Source organism: Numida meleagris, chromosome 4, assembly GCF_002078875.1.
Source record: "Numida meleagris isolate 19003 breed g44 Domestic line chromosome 4, NumMel1.0, whole genome shotgun sequence".
Taxonomy (NCBI): Eukaryota; Metazoa; Chordata; class Aves; order Galliformes; family Numididae; genus Numida; species Numida meleagris.
The window spans coordinates 503,790-524,323 of record NC_034412.1 but is presented as its reverse complement, the minus strand read 5'-3'; the positions used below and the strand labels follow the sequence as shown (position 1 = coordinate 524,323).

General features: G+C 46.5%; 2 protein-coding genes and 1 long non-coding RNA gene across 12 annotated transcripts in view; 2 read left to right on the top strand and 1 right to left on the bottom strand.

Annotated features, from left to right (window-relative positions):
• LOC110398359 overlaps nt 1-10,001 on the top strand; it is a 34,301-nt gene extending 24,300 nt beyond the window's left edge. For 6 of the 7 annotated variants that reach the window (XR_002438336.1, XR_002438335.1, XR_002438339.1 and 3 more), the window contains 2 exons: nt 6,488-6,604; nt 6,762-7,542. This is a non-coding gene — a long non-coding RNA (uncharacterized LOC110398359). Of the gene's footprint in view, nt 1-6,487; nt 6,605-6,761; nt 7,543-8,024 lie in introns of those variants that run through there. The other variant, XR_002438340.1, reaches the window with a different exon arrangement.
• Nucleotides 12,845-17,488, bottom strand: LOC110397391 (translation initiation factor IF-2-like). The gene is made up of 3 exons (XM_021393602.1): nt 15,445-17,488; nt 13,548-14,265; nt 12,845-12,895 (listed from the first exon to the last, which is right to left on the bottom strand). The coding sequence occupies exon 1, from the start codon at nt 17,486-17,488 to the stop codon at nt 16,484-16,486; it is 1,005 nt and encodes a 334-aa protein (XP_021249277.1). The 3' UTR covers nt 12,845-12,895; nt 13,548-14,265; nt 15,445-16,483.
• TSC22D2 (TSC22 domain family member 2) overlaps nt 17,348-20,534 on the top strand; it is a 23,023-nt gene continuing 19,836 nt past the window's right edge. For 2 of the 4 annotated variants that reach the window (XM_021394691.1, XM_021394690.1), the window contains exon 1: nt 17,350-19,456. In XM_021394691.1, the coding sequence (XP_021250366.1) occupies nt 17,487-19,456 (1,970 nt within the window). In that variant the 5' untranslated portion in view covers nt 17,350-17,486. Of the gene's footprint in view, nt 19,457-20,534 lie in introns of all 4 variants that reach the window. The other 2 variants (XR_002438000.1, XM_021394692.1) reach the window with 2 other exon arrangements.

Below are 20,534 nucleotides of genomic sequence, written 5' to 3'. Positions count from 1 at the left end.
GAGCATTGTAAAGCCTTTGAAAATTAAAATAACGAGGCAGGTCCGTATTTGTTGTTACTATGTGAGATTCAGAATCAGTGCTGAGCAGCATTTTCATCCAAGTAACCTGCACCAGCTGCAGTCCTTTATTTCATACCAAACAAGGGTTTCTCTCCAGTTCTTGGACTCACTATCACCAGAATTTCTTCAGCACATTCATTAACAGCTCACGCATTCCTGCCACACCTTTCCAGCACACTCATCTGCATTCCTTGCTCAGCTCCAAGACATGCCCTGTCCGTGTAGTTGCACTCTTGGAGCTCACGTTTGCTGTCTTTCTTGCTCCTGTGGCACCAAGCAGTCCTACAAAGAACTTCTAGGTTACACAGATGATGGATTTAGACCACAATCTTGAAAGCCAGCTGATCCCGTCCTTGCAAGAGCAGGTTGAGGGTACATTATCCTGTCCTTTACACAGTAATTTTTTAAGTATCTTACAACTCACTTCAAGAAAATAATGTGCTGGAAACGTCTGATCTGTAAAACCTCTGGGCCTTAATACACACATAATGCAAGCTGATGATCTTCACTTCGTGCATTTTTATCTCAGATCTGTGACCACGGCTTTTCTCCGTTTATAAAGATTTTTGTACCATCTCCTATGTTAACTGTCTCCAGTTTCCAAGTGGTGTTCATAGTTTGAACTCCCAAAGTTTCTCTGGCAGACAGCTCTGTCTTCCAGGCAAGACGGTCCTCAGCAGATTGGATGGAACAACACTAGAGGCCACGGCATCTCACCTTGCAGGTGCTCTGAGCCTGGACCTTGGCACAGGCCATCTGAAAAGTGATTTCCCCTTTCCCACTTGTTGCTCTCCTTGTGCAGCAGGGCAAATCAAAACCTCAGAGCTGCATAACTCCCATCGGCACTTAATTTGGAGTCCAGACAAAAAAAACCTCAACCTTCTTATTTTCGTGCAACAAGTGGGAACCAGTACTGGCTGGCAACTTTCTAGCCTTGGCCAAGGGCAAAGGAAATTGTTAATCTATCACTACTTAGAAACACAAATCTATTTGTTTCCCACTGGAGCAAGGGAAAGATCCGAGTCCTTGACTAATGGTAAAACATACAGCTCAGGATGATTTCATTTCCCCTTCTTCTGTTCTAGTTTCAGATTTAATGCCTCACTTCTTAGTTTAATCCTTTATTTTTAAGGTTTACCTGGCATTAATTGCTTTTCAAAACAGTTTATTCTGTTCATTAAATAGAATAATTAACTGATGACAAAGCGTTTACCCTGTAATTAAAACAATATTCTGTTCTGGAAAAAATCTAAGAAGTGATACGTCAAAAAGGGTTGGTTATGTTTGTATGGTAGAAGTGTCCTCGAGCTCTGGGTGGGACGAGGTGTCTCACTGGTCATCCTTGCTTCCTTCCAGTCACCTTCCTGCACACATGGGTCCTGCAGGTCAGTAGAGAGGAGAACCATGGCAGACGAAGGCGTATATTTTGAGAACCCGATTATAATAAATAAATAAAAATCCATGAAGTGACAAAATTGAGTAGAGAAATCAGAGCAGTAAGATCATAGAACCATAGAATCACCAAAGTTGGAAAAGATCTCCAAGATCATCCAGTCCAACCGCCCCCTACCACCAGTATTTCCCCACTGAACCGTGTCCCCTAGCACCACATCCAAACTCCAGCACCTCCAGGGACGGTGACTCCGCCACTCCCTGGGCAGCCTGCTCCTGTTCCTGACCAAAGATGTGGTGACACTGAACGAACTCTGGTGAAATGTGCATGGCAGGCACGCTGCAAACCTTTCAGAAGGAAGAGAAGGGTTTGGGGAATGATCTAGTGGTGGGAAATGGCTTTTCTCTGGGACGGATCGCAATCTGTGCCTGCTTTGAGGCTGTGGACTTCCCTTGTTAATTCACTGTAACACTGTTTTGACTTAGGAGACTGACACACCTTTGACATGTCACTTCTCTGATTACAGTAGAAACTTCTCTGACTGCACACCAGTGCGAGGTTTTCTTGCTTTTTATTTCCTACACTGAGTTTTGCACTCTTACGTCCATGCTATATCGACATACACAGAACTGAACTTCAAAAGTGACCAGGCTGTTTTCATTGAAAAAATAATCCATCCTTCAGGTATTTTTGCTAGCAGTAGTCCCCAGAATGCAGCCCCTAATATTGGGAACATGCTCCCCACTGATGTGCCAATCACAGGTTCACGGCTTTGTCTCACTGAAAATGAAGCCTTGATTATTCATGCAGTTCCCAACGAGTCACTCCACACCCTGGAATTACTTCTGACAGATGTAAAATGCCTTCTGCTGAATTCCTACTCCAAAGAGCCTTTTGCATGACCGGTTTATCAGTGAATGCAAGCAGACTCATGATTTGCAGTGCTTCATCATCGTGGCATGTGTAATGCTAAACACGATGACTAGGGAAACCAGACCCACCTATTTTTTTCTATAGGCTCACAGCCCCAAAAATCTCCCAGCAGCCACACAGGAGGAGCCCACTCAGGCAAGGTGTGTGCACAGGGAGACCCTACATGAGCTGTATTAAATCCTGTGGGTCTGAACTCAGCTATGCAGGTGGAAGAGAAGTGGTCGGCTGAAGGTGTATGAATTCACTGCCAGGGAGGATGGACAGATGAAAACATAACGTGGAGACCAATGACTAACAAAATACTGACCAGTTCTGGTCCTTTTCACTCTCTTGCTTTCTCTTTGCTGCTAAGAGTGTGCTTACCTCTGTCTGAGCACTCAGCTCTGCTGCAAGTAGTGCACGCTTACTGCCCTTGCATGTGAGCAGTGGAGACAAGTCACTTCCAGCTGAGCTAGAAGGGAGCCGAGCTCTGCTCCCTGCCTGCCCCCCCCGACCTCCTTGGAGCTGGAAGAGCTCTCTGCTGCGTTTACCCACAAACACCTGTGCACACCGCTCAGTAACGCTCAGAAGGGAGGCACAGGCCGTTCCCCAGAACTCTGCAGCTTCTTCCTGAAACGAGGGATCCCTAGGCTGTGCCATAGGGGTTTTCACAGACATTTCTTCCACAAAGTAAAGATCTTTCAGGGGCTCCAGCCCGGGGTAACCTTGTCTGGAACAGAACCTCCTCCAGCACAAGGAGGCAGGAGCAGCAAAGGCCCCTGTAGGGGTACCAACCTGCAGCTGCTCTCAGGTGCATCCCCACCATGTATTCTACTACGAAGCAGGAGCATGGGAACATGCCCGTGGTAATGCAGTCGCTAACTGTGAGCTGGCACTAACGCCAGGAGTGTTGATGTGGTCAGATGTAAGCATTGTCCTGGACGTGCCACTGCGTGTGTGTCACAGGTATGGTGCAGGTTCATGTTCAGGGGAGTTCTGCTGAACGGTGGAGTGCTCACCGAAGGAAAGGACCATGGAGAAATCTCTGCTGCCAGCCCTGCGGTCGGTGAAAGGACCCACGAGCTTTCACTGGCGGCTGCGATCATTTTGATGACGTTCCCCAATAGTTGGCCATAATGGGAGACTGAGGACATTGCCTCTCCACTGTGAGATTTCAAGACGGGGTTCTCTTTTTCACCCATGGAAATCTCTGTCATTGCAAAACAAACCAACAGTACCAAAAACCGGGTTAAGCAGTCATTTCTAGAAATTACAAAATAAGTTATTAATCTGGCTAACTGAAAAAAGAGCCACCACAGCACACCAGACATGTGTGTTTTCTATTTCCAGCGGGGAGATGTTGCCCTTCTTTTCATTCGTGGAATGTCGTGATAATATTTGTGCAAAAACAAATCATTTTTGTCAGACTGGATTTGTTTCAGAGAATTAATTTAAGTGTCTCTTTCAAGGAAACCTGTAGTTGAAATACAAATCTCTGCATCGAGACATATGTGAAAGACTCCCAGATCTGTGCAGATGACAAAGTGTATGTTTTTGAACTATTTTATTCCATCAAGGCATGCACGCAGGACTTTTGCAGAGCACCCATCATTGCTCTGCCTTGTCACTAAGTCCGCTGAATTCTGACATCTGAGAAGAGCCTATAAATTACAACTCTCATTTTTGTCAGACTGCTGCCATATTTCCCAACTAATTCCATTCTACGCATCTCAAGTAGCTGCAGTGAGGAACTTGACCAACCCTTTTTGTTTGCCCCCAGATTCTCCGCCTCTCTTTCTAAGGAGGATGGCTTGTTCCCACCTTCCCCCAGCAATCACCTTTGTGCTGCTCTGGGGTCAGCACACTGAGTAGTCCCTGCACTGAGTCCTTGCAGGGCCGCCCCGGGGCCTGGGGTGGGAGCAGCTGTGTGAAGGCTGGGAGGAGCAGGCGGCTGTTAAATCCCTGCCCTCGTCACGGGCACGGAGCATAATGCCACGAGTTTTGCAGGAATACAGAGTCTTTTTCTTCCTCTTCTAAGAAGGATCTGTGCTTGAATAAGCAAACAAAAATGGGACCTGATTTTGCATCCCTCTGGTCCCAGAGCTATCCTTGCTGGAGTCAATAACTCTGCTTATGTGAACATATGATGTGGTGTAAGAACTCTCAGCTATTCATTCTTAAAGGAGAAAGGTTATTTTTGCAAGTCACCTATTTCTGAATTTTGCTATATGTACAAAATTACTCTATAAGGAATCTGTGAACTCTTTGAAATAAACGTGATGAAAGGGAAATGATTGGGTCGTACAAGAATAGTTCAAAAATGCTCTGGCTTTGCTTATTTTACGTGGTTTAATCTTCTCTGGCCATATTTTCAGTGACTGCTTTCCATGGTACCTTTCAAAGTAACCTTCGTCTGTCAGGATATTCCACATTGCTGGAAGGTGCTGAAAATGTCAAACACGGGAACAGAGAACAGTTCTTTTTTTCTCACCACTACAGCCCAGTACGGACCTGCACCACCACACTTCTTGTTATGGCTTCTGAACTCAAAGTCAGCTCAGCTGGTTCACAGCACAGCACAAGCATAATCTGTAAAGATACAGAAGTGTCTCTCACGAATCCACAACACACAGACAATCTGAGCTCACAGCGTTTTCTCGCTGTATTTTCAGTACGTGCTTCCTTGTGCTTCAGAAGCATTGGAAAATAAAACGGTTTGGTTTAAGAATCCGGTTCAGAGTGAGATAATAATCCACAGCTGTAATGGACGAGCCTCACCGTGCTGTTTACTTTCCAAATTATCCTCGTCGGAGTTTCTCCTTAAACATCTAATTACCTCTGCTCTGCTCCCTGTATTTTCTTGGTCACTGGGGCCAGAACTGGGTCGGTAAAGTGGTACTTATGGAAACACAAAAGAGTCATTGGAGCAGAAACAACTTCTTCTTCCCCGTAGCTGCACCCTAATGTTTTTATAAATTTTATTTTTCTGTAACAGGTTATTTTATTTACTGTGGCTGAAGCAATACCAATGAAAGATCTCTATTTAAACACGATGTGTTTACACTTTCTGTTTGCTTGTTTGCTGGTGGAGCTTTTTAACCCGGCCTCACCGGAGGAAGGAAACTGATTTAAAGAAAATCCAGAGCAAGATATTGTTTAAACTGGAATAAGTTCAAACATTGATCAGGGGCACGCTGTCAGCACGCCGCCGCCCGCGCTGAGTCAGAGCCCGCACCGCTCAGGGCTGCGGGAGCAGAGCGCGGTGCTGCTCGGCTGCCAGGGCCATGCAGCTCTCCTGCACAGCAGCTCAGGCAGCGTGCTGCCGCGGCTCGCTCATGCAGAAGCGGTGCAGCAGAAGTGACCTTCCCGCACACCTCCCGGCTCCGTGCACCAGCAGCGGGGAGCTCTCTCTGTCACATTCTTGGTGGGACATGAGGTGTTAGAATTAATATAATTAATTAATTATGTTAATTAATAGGATGAGTTGGGAATCATCATCTTCTTACACGGTATCGGTGTTTACCATCAAAGATTCTGTACCTGAAGGTGATTCTGCACCTCCACCCCACCCTGCTTTCTGCTGAAAGTATCCTTTGAGCACGCAGGAACCTCAGCACCCTGCTCTGGTTTACTGCTCTGCAGACAACTGCAGTTGCACAAGCTGAGCCAGTTCTGCCTTTCAAGGCCAAACGATGCTTCCCAAGCACCCAATTTAGTAGCAGAAAGGATATACGATTAGAGGTTAATGCCAGCTTCTCATCATTCTAGGTTGCAATAGCAATTACTGTGTATGGACAGCCACATACTGTTCATACATAGATGCCCTGAGCAGGGAATGAGGGCCTTTGGCCACCCTTGGGCCATCCCTCGGGCCAAGGTCAGCTCACCCAAGGAGCTTTTACTCTTGGTGCAGTGGTGGTACCTTGTAAGACCACTCACTGCCAACTTCTGCACCACATGAGGCAGTGTAAGGGCGAAGCGCAATGCTCCATTTCCAAGTGGCACGAATAAGAGCATCTGCCAACCTCTGCGCATGGATGAGGTCACTGAGGTTCCATTCCTTCAAGTCAGAAAACAGAACAAGCGTGATCTCACCCTCATGCCAGTTTCTCCACATTGCAGAGTTACCACAAGGCCTGACGACACGCTGCTCCTGTGCCAGGCAGGACGGGTCTGTGGGCTTGTCTGTACTGCTGGAAAACAAGCTGCGAGGAACGAGCACGCACAAGCAATCTGCAGGTAAGAATGCAGGAGAACAGGCACTCTGGTTTTTCCACAGCATGAAATGGCTGAGCTCATAGCATGTACCACCCAAAAATCCTTAAATCCTTAGTTTTTACTACACTTTTGCCACAATCATTCGTGCTCCTTAGTAAAACCATGCCTTATTTATCAGAGCTCAGGGACCACGTTTCTTTGGTGCCTGCTGCCCAGTTGGGAAAGAGGTGTGCCACTTCAGAGTGCAGTGTGCAGCCCAGGGTCCAGCCCTGAGGACCACAGAGGGAGATGGAAGCAGCACAGTGGAAGGCAGCTATACAAAACCCCACAGGATAATCACATTTTCCTACTCCTCATTTGTTATTCTGTGAGGTAATGTATTAATTCCTTCACTAAACTCTTTCGGTTATTTTTATAACCCTCCTGATGTCACTCTGAATGTTACTATTATCCTTATAAATACACAAATGGAGACACTGCTCTGAGGCAAGCACCTGCAAGGCCACCACCTGCACCGTGTGTGTCCGCTGGGGGCAGGAGTGGCAGCAGGGCCAAGAGGGCCTGCAAATGGGCCCCAGCTGCTGCGTTTGAAGGCCTGGAAACTGGAATGCATCCATTCTCCTCCAGTTTAATACAAAAACTCCCGACTCTCCTCAAGAATGCCAGTTGTGAGTTGATGTTAATGTCAGTGAATAGCAAATACTCCCCTGACACCAATTAGGATCGCGTTTCATTGCAGAAGGATTGTCTTCAAATAGACTGCCACTGGTTACATGTTTAGGACCTATTTTCTGTGCTTGCTGATAGTTTCCTGCTTCTTTCCAAGGCCACATAACCTCAATGTAGTGGCTAGCTTTGGGCCCAGCCCCGTAAGTCACGCTCCCATGAATAAACCTTATCCATGAATAAACCTTATCCATGAATAAACCTTATCCATGAATAAACCTTATCCATGAATACAGGGAGTCTCGTGTCATGACAAAAAGGTTTTATAAAGTCATGTTCTGTAAGCACTAGTGAAAAGCCAATCCAGCCAGTACTCAGCTAAGACAGGGATGAATGCACATCAAGAAACTTTTTTACATTTATCACCAGACCCTAACACCCCCAAAGTAACCACATATGTTGAGTAACCAATGTGTAGCAGCCAATTTCTGAAGACCTACCTAGATAATGTAGTTACTCTTTTCAATACATAAATCCTGAATAGGGCTCTGGAAATTGGAATCATGAAAATGATCATGGTGATGATAATGATAAATTTAAAATGCTTTCCAGACAAGAAGCTGAGGAAATCTCTAGAGAGGTCTTTTGGTGGACTTCATAAATCTTAACACCAGTTTTAATTCTAAGTATTAGTTGTTTCATAATCTACATTGCTTACTTAGCAACTGCTTTGGCCTTGAGTATGCTATCCTGGCAACATACATTTTTGCCGTAGGCCAGGATCGCAAAACTCCATTTGGATCATCTGTCATCCCCAGTCTGCCTACGTTGTTATTCTGTAGCTGCAGATCTCAAGATGATGAACAATGCTGGATACTCATCAACCTTATTTCAAAAACGGAGTAACTATGATGTAATGAGATTAAGAAATGTGCTTGATACCATTAAACGAATTAGCATCCATATAAAGATTAGAAAACATTTCCCTATTCCTGGCACCGCTCGTAATCCGCTGGACAAGAGCGTCCAAACCACTTCTTACTGCCATTCGCTGCTTCAGCAAATCGGTGCACTGAAGGAGGCATTAATTCACTCTTCAGGGCTTTTTAAGAAACTTTAATATGACTGAAAGAGGACTTCAGATGCTGCAGAGAAGAGGCACTTTAGGGACTGAAATTCAATCTGCAAAAGCTCATACAAATTCAAAACCAGGAGTATCGTATTTATGCAGAGCTGATGCTCTATGCATATAGAAGTGTGGGTTTTGGTAGACCCTGTAAGCTTCAGGGAGCTGTTGAAGGGAATAAAATACAAGTATACAGCCATGATATTTTATTATGTTTCCTTTCTTAGGCCTTTTTGGGGGTTATCAAATCTTTGGTGAGCATTTGGCATATGGTTAAGTAAACTCACGAGGAAAATGTGAAGGTAGGAAATTGAAGCAACTGGTGATGCAAATTCTGTAATTTTCATAGTTATCCACTGGGGACTTCTCAGGTCCTTTGTGTTACCAGAAGTCAAGTTTTACAGTCAGAATGTACACGGTCTCTTTATGATTTCCTTGTGATGGTGCAGTTGTTCCAGATGGATATCAGTTCAATTAAGAGCAAAGAATGACTTGAGCTATATTCAGTGAATTTGGAAGCATGCTTGACATCAAATTTCTTTGCCTCTGGTGGTTTTTTTTAAGCACCCATACAATGCACTATTTTAATTTTTTAAAAAACTCCTATAAATAAAACATATGAAGGAAAACACTGCTAGATTATTCTTTTCTTCTTGTTTTAGAACCTTTGAAAATAAGCTTATAATTCTAACACATCTCTAACGTCCATGCCTTCCAAGATATTCTGGAACTTTCTCTTTGCAACACAGCATGGAGGAGGCTGAGGATAAGTGGTTGCAAGTTTACACATTATAAGAGATGTGATGTGAGCTTGTAATTCAGGTTCTGTGTCATCTGTGGGAAAAACCATAGAATGCTCATCTCTACTCCTTGCACACACCCAGATGTGGTATCAGATTCTGATCTCTTTAATCATTAAAACTTTTCATTATTATTTGAATCAGCATGCTGTATGGAGAGATTCATTGCAGAACAGAATGTTACTATGCCGTGTGTTCCCATCTCTTTCTGCTCTGTACTGGTAAATGCCTGAAAGTCTTCAGTTACTACATGATATTCCATACAAACCTGACTTCAAAAGTAAATGAAGGATCATCTTGCAGTCGTGCTCCTACCAGCAGTGCTCTGTTATAAAGCTTTTTCTTTTACAGCCAAGTGGGCAAGTGCTTGTAACTACTGGTGAGTGGAGCTCCCCTAGGCTGGGGCGGGGGTCAGTGGGGACAGCGAAGGTGTGGTTTTTCATTCTTGTATTTCTGCAAGATGATTCTGAAAGGTATTGTCTAATGATTTACAAATCACAAACGGGGTTACAGGGTTCCTACCTACGTGAAACTACATGATTCATGGAAAGATGCAATACACCTTACACGTTCTACAGGATGAAGTCATTAGAACCCATCACATCATTTTAGTGTCTGATAGCATTAGCTTTCAGAAAGTGTGCTTAGATTAGCTTTCAGAAAGTGTGAAGTCATAGGCTTCTGTGGCATCTCTACTGTTTGATGAGAAAAGCAGGAGCTAGGCACAGAAGTATTGGACTGCATCATGAGAAGCGTGGCCACAGGTCAAGGAGCTGATCCTGCCCCTCTGCTCTGTGCTGTGAGACCTCACCTGGAGCACTGCGTCCAGAGGTGGAGTCCTCAGCACAGGAGAGACATGGAGCTGTCGGAGCGTGTCCAGAGGAGGGCCACAGAAATGACCCCAGGGATGGAACACCTCTCCTGTGAGAACAGGCTGAGCTGGGGCTGTGCAGCCTGGAGAAGAGAAGGCTGTGAGGTGACCTGAGAGCAGCCTGCCAGTATCTAAAGGGGCTGTAAGAAAGAGGGGACAGACTCTTTAGTAGGGTCTGTTGTGACAGGACAGGGGGAAATGGTTTCACACGGAAGGAGGGGAGATTTAGACTGGATATAAGGAAGAAGCTTTTTACAGTAAAGGTGGTGAGGCACTGGCACAAGTTGCCCAGAGAGGTGGTGGATGCCCCATCCCGGCAGAAGCTCAAGGTCAGGCTGGATGGGGCTCTGAGCACCTGATCGAGCTGTGTGTGTCCCTGTTTATTGCAGGGGAGTTGGACCAGATGACCTTTAAGTGTCCCTTCCAACTCAAATGATTCTATGATTCTGTGCTTACAGAAGCCTTGTGTTTTGGATATAGCTTCCATCCAGAGTCAGATAATCCATCAATCCACTATCCAGTGCAAAAACGGTATTTTGCCTTTTGTAAAATGTTTAAGCCAAGGCAGAATGTAAGTTGTGCGTAGCATGTTTTAAAAAAAAAAAAAAAAGGGCCAGGGAAACAATTGTAGCTAATCAGTGTCCCATATGACATGGTAGCAATACATCTGTCAAAAATTACTCAGAACCTAAGTATGTAGAAGTTCCCACACACCTTTATTTATCTAGCTCCAATCTTTGCTCTTGAATGTGTGCTTACCAAAGAAAAAGGGGAAGAAAAGGCACTGTGTGTGTTTCAGTGAAATGTGAGGGGCGCAGATACAGGTCCACCTTTGAACCTGAGTACCTCCCACGTCTCAGCCACGAGTGTTGTCTCAGCTTGAGATACCACCACAACAAGCAACCAGGACTTCCTGGGAAGTTCATTTAAATAGGCTGTCTACATTTATTATTGTAGAGTTGCGACTGCTTTAATGTCCACTCTGTAATGGCTCTCTTAAAAAGGCAGTCTTTCTACTCCACGCTTCCTTACTCTTGTGCTACAAGTATTACCTGAAGACACGCACTGTAGGAACTCAGGACTGCCAGCTGATCTATGGCTATAAATCAAGTCATGCCACGAGTTATTTAAAGTATCTGATAGCTGTTTGGAACCTGTGTACGTTTTCTTTTTTTTAGATAACATCCAGTGTTAAAGAAAAAGCCAATGCCCAGCCATCACTTGTGCTTTTAATACTGAGGGATAATAGATACATTCTCACCAAACAGAAAGATTAAAGAGGCATACAAAGTTTATCAAAGAGATGTCCGTTTTTACCACTATTGACATTAGCCTTAACTCAAAATGAACTTGAAATGAATGAGGGATTATGCTGCTGAACTCCAGAAAACCATTCACATTGCACTTTTAACTGGGTTAAATGAAACCTGATCTAGATTCCACTTCGTAAGACTGGAATGCTGAAAATGCTGTAATCTACTTATACATCAAATTGAAGAAGTTTTCAGTTTCTTTAAATTTCATTGCACTACAATGTGCTAACTAAATATCCATTGTTTACAAACTGTTTCATGTTCAGACGGAGAAAGAAAAGACATAACAACCCAATTTATTTATCGTAAAGCCAGGATTTAGTTATGGTCTTTTAAACTAAATACCAAGACCAGCTCTGCTCTACAACGATCAGCATCGCTCTTGAAAACTTGAGAAGAAAGTTTCTACCATTATCAGTTCAGATAAAATGACTGCACTCTCAGCTGGTCATAAGAATACCTCTGTAGATTTTGTAAGTTACAACACTTGGAAATCGGGATGGTGGGGCGTTCACCTCTGCATGCTGGGTGAGTGTAGTACCATGATCCCCTTCCCATGGAACTGTGGAATAGAGAGCAATTTTATTTTAATTCTGGATTTTGAGCGTCTTGTATCTGACAGAGGCGTTCTGAAATGGTTTCATTGCCAGCCGTTACCGTATATTTGTAGTTGCTTATTACTGCAGGTCCTGAGGGATAGAGTTTTGTCTTAGGAGTCAGTAAAACCAAGAATACAGCAGAAACAACCGAGCAACAGACGTTGCCTTCCCTGAAAGTGTCCCAGCGCGTGGGAATTGCCTCATAATCACTTCAAAATAGATTTTTTTTTAGCATCAAGATCATGCTGCAGTTCCAAACTGGGTTTACTGATCGGATTTGACTTCTACTTTCTACCTCAAAACCACAAATGATTCAAAAGACAGCAAAAAGCAAGGTTGAGAACAACAATGTAAATGAGAGCAGCCAAATCAGAGGAAAACATCACAGGGGCTTTCACAGCCTAGAAGTAATTGAAAATAACTTCCTATTAACAAACAACCCCAGACTCTCCCATGAAACAGCACTCCTCAGGCAACTGTTCCAGATTACGCTGTAATTTGCCCAAATTATTTACACAATGCTTTAGGTGTGTGCAGCGCTCTTTGACACAGTGAACTGAACAGAGGAAAAGTCCTGCCCCAGACTGCTCCCAGCCAACCAGCAAATCACGTGCAGCACAAGGCAGGATGGAAAAAGTAAATGTACCTGGCCGCTAATCCGTGCAAATATTCATGTCAGTTTTTGACATAATTCATTTAAGTAGAACACAGCTCTCATTGACATTCACTGGGCTCTGTGACTGACTTGCAAGGAGTCAGGATTGGGCTAACAACTGGTAAGATTTCATGACATTTATTCATTTCCATTTGCAATTGAAATGTGTTTCCATGTGTGTCAAGGCTTCCATCTGTTCTCTGTAGTTGGTCAGACTCTTTTTTTGTTTTGTTAGTTGCTGTGTTTAGTGCCTACTATTTTCTACACAGAAGACAATGAACACTGCAAGGACAAAAAAAAAAAAAGAATAATTTTGTTAGGGTCAGGAAAAAGGAAATTTCCATGTATTTTGTCACATGAGATTTTACAAAGAGCCCGAAGCTAAATACTGCAACTGCTGTTCACTGGTTCTCTTGATAGCTAGTGGCCTTTATAAATGCAAAAATCCTACTTAGACATTCAAGTAACTCTTTTGCCCTTTCCTATGCCCTTCTTCCCTCCAGCAGACTGTAACCTGGAATTTGTCTTCTAGGTCTTGCACTCAATGTATTGCAGCTTGAAATTCAAAAGGAGTTGAAATCCAAATTATGATTGTATCTCAGCACAGTTTGAGACTGTGGTAACTGAGTTTTAAAAGCAAGAATTTGGAAGAATGTCTCACAGCCTAACGCTGCTGGCTTAATGAATTGTAAAACACACAGTTTACAGAGAAATAAAGGATTTTCTGATGTTTGTTTTTGAATTTTTCCATGCTAACTTAGGATCTTGATAAAGAACTGCGTGAAATGGAGTGCACCCTTAAAATACCAAACTTGCGGGCTTGAATTCCCACAAGTGCAAGTTTAATTTGCAATAACTCCTAAAATTCGGATTGTTTGAACCTAGAGATACATGACCTGCTTATCAGGCTTTAGTTATCGAGCTGGTACGTTACCTTTTCTCAGAGTGTCACAGCACCCGCCGAGCACTGAGGTGTCATTCTGCAGGAAAATACCAACCCAGGTGTAAGACTGAGGTTAAAAAACAGGTCTCCTGAACTTTTCCTACTGACTACAACAAAAACAGTATTTCATTGCTTGTGTAAATGCCCTATTTGTTAGATCACACTGCTTCCCCACTAATCTTCAACAATAATCACCTAATGTTATTAAAGGCTAAGAAATTTGAACCCATGAACCCTGTATACCAATAAATTGGCTGACTCCCTTTGGTAATTCCTAGAGCTTTCTTTTAATAGTATTGTATTTTAATGTTATCACTGGGGATCTTCAAAATTCTAGATTTACATATACACCTATGAGCATGCTTACTTGTTTTTACACACTCGTGCATACATCTAAAGATCTGCAAGTGTGCACGTCTGTGTGACCTCTGTAAGATTTTAGGGTTTTCAGCGTACAGCTCGTGTAACTGCCTGGGCGATACATGACCTCCATCTACGATCAGGGAGACGGACTGCCTTTCGCCCATTTAAAATCATGTGAACAAGCAAACAGAACATTTTAGTACCATTTTTATTGAATACATACTTGTGGTCTGTGTCTGAGTCTATTGCAGAGGAACTTGTTTTTTGGTCTTCTGTTATCTTCTGAGTTTTGTGGAAGATACATGCCTTTTGCATGATCCTTAAATGGCAACATATGTAAATTCACCTGCAGCCAAAGTATGGAAAGATACCATTAGCTTTCTCATGCTACTGTTCCATGGTAGAGGTGGGTGCAGACTGTGGAAGGATTACACAAAAGCTGTAATCCAACACAGGGACACTGACCCGGGCTCTGCTGCCCTCCCCATTGCCTGCTGAACCCGCCCCTGCCAGATCTCAGCGGAGCAGGAACATCGCACATACATGCAGAAAATATTACAGTCGCGTACAGTTGACACTCACATAAACTCAAATAGAAATCATGTGGGAATTCCTTTTAATGAACAGCGGCAGATGTTTTTCTTGCAGGCAAAAGAGGAACAAATACATGCTTGACACTTAATAAAAATATCAGTATGTTTGTGCCCAATATACTAAAATACTGTTCAGCAATAATTCAACCTTGCAAAAATATTATCAGTGTAATGCTGCCAAGGCCGTTGTGTGTATCTTGGCCAACCTGGACATGGGCTGTAGCAATTTTTATACTTGACTTTTCAGAAACCTCTCTGTTTTGTTAGTCAATCAGTTTATCTTGCTCATTTTGTTCCTCATCCCTTGCCTATTTTACCTCTTATTAATCTCTCTTTCTCCTTTGCCAGACCATGCAAAATCTCATCCGAATTGCTCATTCCTCATTACACTTTAGGTTACATTAGAATATTCAGATATACACAATTCACAGAGTGGACTCCTCCAATACAGAGTTCCTTTCCTGTATCAAATTATACCTGGTTGGCTTGCAGAGCTAGGACTAGCAGTACCTGCACTAATGGCAGGTTTAAGGTCTAACACCTTACATCTCATGCCAAAAATACATTCTCGTGGACATAACACATTTCTTACACTGAAATACAACATTTAAACATTGTGATTTGGTATTGAGATGATATTACAAATTTTAAAATATATTGTACTTTGTGCATTACTTTTCCTTTCTAATGTTGGTATATATGAAATCATACTGTGAAAAAGGTGCAGGAAACAAAGGGATGTATGTTGGAGGGAATTTGTTTGGGAGGAATTGTTTGGGGAAGTTTGGGGAATTGCCTTTTTCCTCTTCAAAGTCAGGGTTGAATAGAAAAGATGAATTCTAAGAAGGCAGACTCAGTCAGAGGGTTAGAGTAAGTGAAACAGATGGCAGTGAACAGAAGATAAAGAATATGCTTTATTCTCCAGTGGTTACCTGATGGAAGCTGTTCCAGAAAGCGTTGCCTGGCAGAACACATCTTCACCAGGAGTGAAAGTTCCTGTCTATCAGAAGGAGAGCCAAGAATTAGAAATGGAGCTCAGACAGGAATTCAGAATCAGCAAGGAGGAAAAAGGAAAAAGGGTGCAGCACTGTCAGCCCATCAGATTCTAACATATGCAGAACAAAGAAACTCTAGAAAGCAGGTTTGGAAGGATATGAAGGCAGGAAATAATGAAGGAGGATCAAGTACAAAGAAAAGCAGAATGGAGAATGAGGTTTACAGCACAAAAAAAAGCTAGGCAGAAGACAAAGTGCTCAGCAGAGAAGAAAACAGTCTTGGCACAGTTCATGCACACAGACAGGGAGACCCGGGATGCTGCACACAGACATCGCGAGGCAGCGCCGCACAGAGTGCTTTGCAGAGGGGGCAGACCCTGAGGCTCAGGGACTGTATGAAACTGCAGTGCAGGAGTGGTCCTCTGCCCAGAAGATGCTGCAAATGTGGGGTTTAAAATCTGCAAGGACACTGACTGTGAAACACGGACCTGATGGGGGAAAACCGCTGGTCATCTCCTACATTTGGTCAAGTGACGCTGCCAGCTGCCTATGGAGGTAGTGGGGCCTCCGCACCAGGTGGTGAAAGCGATGGCAGCATGCAAAGAAATGGAGCCCCGGGGTGGTCATGGGCAGAACTCCTCCCAGAGGAGTGAGGAGGGGCAAGAGATGACAAAGGTCAACAGAACGTTTGTTGGTGGAGGTTGCAAGGGCCTGGAATATAGGGCCGTTGGGTGGCAGAGCCATGGCACAGGCCACCCAGAGAGGCGTGGAGTCTCCTTCTCTGGAGATATCCAAACCCACCAGGATGCGTTCCTGTGCAGCTGCTGTAGGGAACTGCCGGGAGGTTCAGAGGTCACTTCACGGAGGTTCTGTCATGCTGTGTATATGATCAGAGCATGCCAACAGCGCGGATGGGCACTGATCCGAGCACCCTTCCCTGTGTTTCCCGAGCTGGGGCTCGCAGGTGGTGAGGACCTCAAACTGAACAAAGGGAATGCGTCTGCCTGGGGCTGAGGCCATCCGCAAGCCTGAGCCTAACAAACACACCGGGCTCAGCCAGGCACGCGTAAACTCTTCTAACACAGCTAATTTCTAACAGCTCATTTGCTCTTAGATCGCTAGTGCAGAGGCAGTAATCTCCGCTGAAGCTAGAGAAGTATTCGGTACTGCACCACGCTGGAAAATATTGCCGCAAACGCACAGAAGGGACAGATGGGCCTCCGCGCCGGTAGGGGGCGCCGCGCTGCGGAGGGCCGGGGGGGGGAGCCTGAGTCGCCGCGAGGCCGAGGCGCCCGCCCCGCCCGCGACCCGGCCCCTCCCCCTCTGGGACGAATGCCCAGGCGGTGCGTGACGTCATCGCGGCGAGCGTGGGGGGGCGGGGTGCGCTCCCGGCATGCAGCGCGGCAGAACTTGAGCCCCATCTTGGGCGAGCGGGGCGCAGACCGAGCCCGCGCTCCCGGTGCTGGTGCGGAGCGGTGGGACGGCCCGCGCCCGCCCGTCGCGGAGGGGCCGATCCCGCTCGTCCTTCCTCTCCCGCCGCCGCCGAGCCGGCCCTCCGCCCGGGGCTCGCCTGCGGGCCGGTTCCGAGCGAGATGCGTCTGGCGCTGGTCTCCAGGTAGAGCGCGAAGCAGGGCGGGGGGACGCGGGGCCGTCTGGGCCTCGCCCGGCCGCCGCGGGGCCCCTCGCGCGGGGCGGGCCGCGGGTCCGCGTCTGCGGCCGCCCCCTCCCCCCCCGGGCGGCAGGAAGCCACGCGGCGCGCTCGGAGCGGGGCCGCGGCGGGGAGGAGAGCCGCGTCCCGGCGGCGAGAGGAGGGCTGCGGGCCGGAGGAAGGGGAGGAGCGCCGCGGCCCGCCGCCCGCCGCAGGAAGCCGCCGGAGGATGTGCGGTAGCGGCCCGGAGCCGGCCCGCGCTCTCTGACGAACCCGCGGAGGGCCGCGCTCCCCCGGCCTGGCCGGCCCGGTCCCTCCGTGCGGGGGCAGCATGTCCAAGATGCCGGCCAAGAAGAAGAGCTGCTTCCAGATCACCAGCGTGACCACGGCGCAGGTGGCCAGCAGCATTACCGAGGACACAGAGAGCCTGGACGACCCGGATGAGTCCCGCACCGAGGATGTGTCGTCTGAAATTTTTGATGTTTCCCGAGCCACCGACTACGGCCCCGAGGACGTCTGTGAGCGGAGCTCCTCCGAAGAAACTCTCAACAACGTGGGTGAGGCTGAAACTCCCAGCAGCGTCTCTCCCAACATCCTCCTGGATGGGCAGCTGGCCGCAGCTGCGGGCGGGGGGGCTGCTGTGCCGCCAGCGGTGGCCCCCAGTGGGGGGGCCGTACCCAAGAGCTCTGCCGTGCCCCTGCCAGCTGCCGGTGCTGGAGGCGGCGGTGCTCAACCTGCCTTGCCCTCCTCAGGGCCCTCTGCGCCTGGGACAGCGGCTCAGACAGTGGCTGCCGCATGCAGCTCACGTTTCAGGGTGATCAAGCTGGATCACGGTACAGGGGAGCCCTACAGGCGAGGACGATGGACGTGTATGGAGTATTATGACCGGGACTCTGATGGCAGTGGTGTCCTGGGCAGGACTGGAGATTGCATTAGGCACAGCAGCACCTTTGAGCAGGCTGCTCAAGAGAGAGACAGTGGACTCGGTGCCACAGGAGGTTCCATCGTGGTCTCGGCTGTGCCGGCATCGGCACATGGCCCTGATTCCATAGCTGACAGTTCCCTTACTGCTGTGTCACAGCTGCTCCAGACAGAGAAGATGAACCAGGCCTCTCTACAGCAACCTAATTTTGTCATTGGGCAACAGCAGCAGTCGCAACAACCCATAGGTGGGGCCATGCCTCAAAGTACTGCTCAGCCTATGTTCTCTGGGGCTTCGGTAGCAAATCAGCAAATAATGGTGCCACAGCAATCACAGCCACAGGTAAACACGCAGAGTGTTGCACAGGCTGGACCCAATGGAAAAGGCATCGCACCTCCTAATGTAACGATGGGCCAGCCAAGCATTCCTGTGGCACAGCAGCAGGTGCAGCAAGCAAGCGTCCCAGTGACTCAGCCTCAACAATTTGCTTATTCTCAGTCCCAGATTCCACCAGTGCATCTACTGCCAACGCAACCTTCTGGTCAGTCTGAATACATGCAACATATGACAATTATGCAGCCTCAAGGAGCTATTCAGCAGGCTCCTGCGGGCTCTGTTCCGAGTACTGCGGCTTCCAACCTGCCTGTGGGACAGGTGACTGGCCCGAGCCCTTCACCTGGGGGAGCACCAGTGATGGGGGTGCCAGCGCAGCCGGGTGAAGCAGTTGCACAGGGATCTGGAATTATGCAGAGTGGGCAGACGCAAGCTGGTCAGACTGCTGTCCAGCAGCCAGGAGGTGTGGTGCAGCAAGGAATCGGACATGCAGGGGTTGTGCAACAGAAATCTGTGACTCAGCATCAAATAAGTGGAAGCAGTCAAGTGTCTGGAATGCCTGGTGCTCCCCATGCCGTGGTTTCTGGAGTTCAGAACGTGCCTGCAGTTGTGCCCGGTACAAGCGTGCCTAGTGTGTCTACCACTTCTGTTACTATGCCAAATGTCCCTGTTACTCTGGTCCAGTCACAACTGCCTAGCCACACTTCTGTCAGCAGAAGTACCGGCGTTGTCCAGCAGCAGCAACATGTCGGGCACTCCTTGATACAAGGCGCACCTAATGTACCTACAAATCTGCCACAGTCAAACCTCGGACAGTTTCAGACTCAAGCTCAATCTGTAGTAGGCCAGATTGATGATACTAGAAGAAAATCGGAACCCCTACCTCAGCCACCACTTTCTCTTACAGCTGAAATTAAACCTCTCGTGAAGCCTCCCATTCCAGACACTCTAGCAAATCCTCTTCAATTACCTGCAAGTACTCCTATGAACAGTCTTGCCAGCTCTGTGTTTGGCATATCTATTCCTGTTGATGGTGATGAAGACAGGTATGAATTATTTTACAACACCATAAAAATACCTTTTCTTAAAGAAATGATCTTCAAGTTATTGTCAGTGCTTTTATGAGTTCATATTTTCAAAACATCTTAACAGAAATTCTACAGTTTTCTTTGAAGCGTATGATTCACTGCTTGCCTAAAAACTGCTATGTTTTGTACTTGTTCTCAAAGCAGGCAGAAAGTAGCCATAGAGCTGCTTAGTGTACAAGTAATGTAATTTCTGAATCAATGATGGTCTGAAAGCTGTCACCCCTCCTGCACCTACTTCCTCACAGTGCAAGGTAGTCTGTTTGCTCCTCCTTTCCCCTGAGCTTACCTTGAAGCAGTCAAATGACAGCAAAGTTGAAGTAGTGCTCTGCTGCTGCATTGCCCTGTTGTTAAAGATGAGTGTGTTGCTGTCTTAGGGCTGTCAGGTGAGGTCCTGCTTTCTTATCCTGCTGGTAAATTCACATTTTCTATCATGTCGGTAAGGAGAGTACTTGCACCTGGATATATGTGCTGTGCTAACATAGTGGAAGGTCTTCAGATAGTAGCTCTCTGAATTAAATGAAAGGAATACCACTTAACTCTGCTTATCTGGGTGAGGATGTCGACACAGTGGAAAAGTACAACCTCAAGCAAACATTTTCTTAGTTGGAAAATAGTTAGGGACAGATTACTTTAACAATATAGTGTGTAGTATGAGCGAACTTGCCAGGAGCCTGAGAGAGAGAGCACCAAATTCTTTGCTTCTCCCAGGCCTTGCAGGCAGCTCTGGAATGTGGCACGATGCTGGTAACTGACTGCTCCTTACGGGAAGGACTTCCAGGGAAAGCAGGATTTGAGCATTGAATTAATATCATTACCATTTATTGCTGGGTTTACTGCAACTTGGAGGAATAAAGTAGGAGTGGGGTGTTCCTGTTTTTAAAAATAGGAATAACACCATTATGGGAAGTTCAGATGCGCTAAATTGTCCTGTAGGCTTTCCCTCACCTGGGAAGAATATCAGACTGTAAGATAACGCTGTCAGTGTTTCTTGGAGTGCTTTTAGTAAAGCTGCTGCATGTGTGTGTGTGGGGGGGGG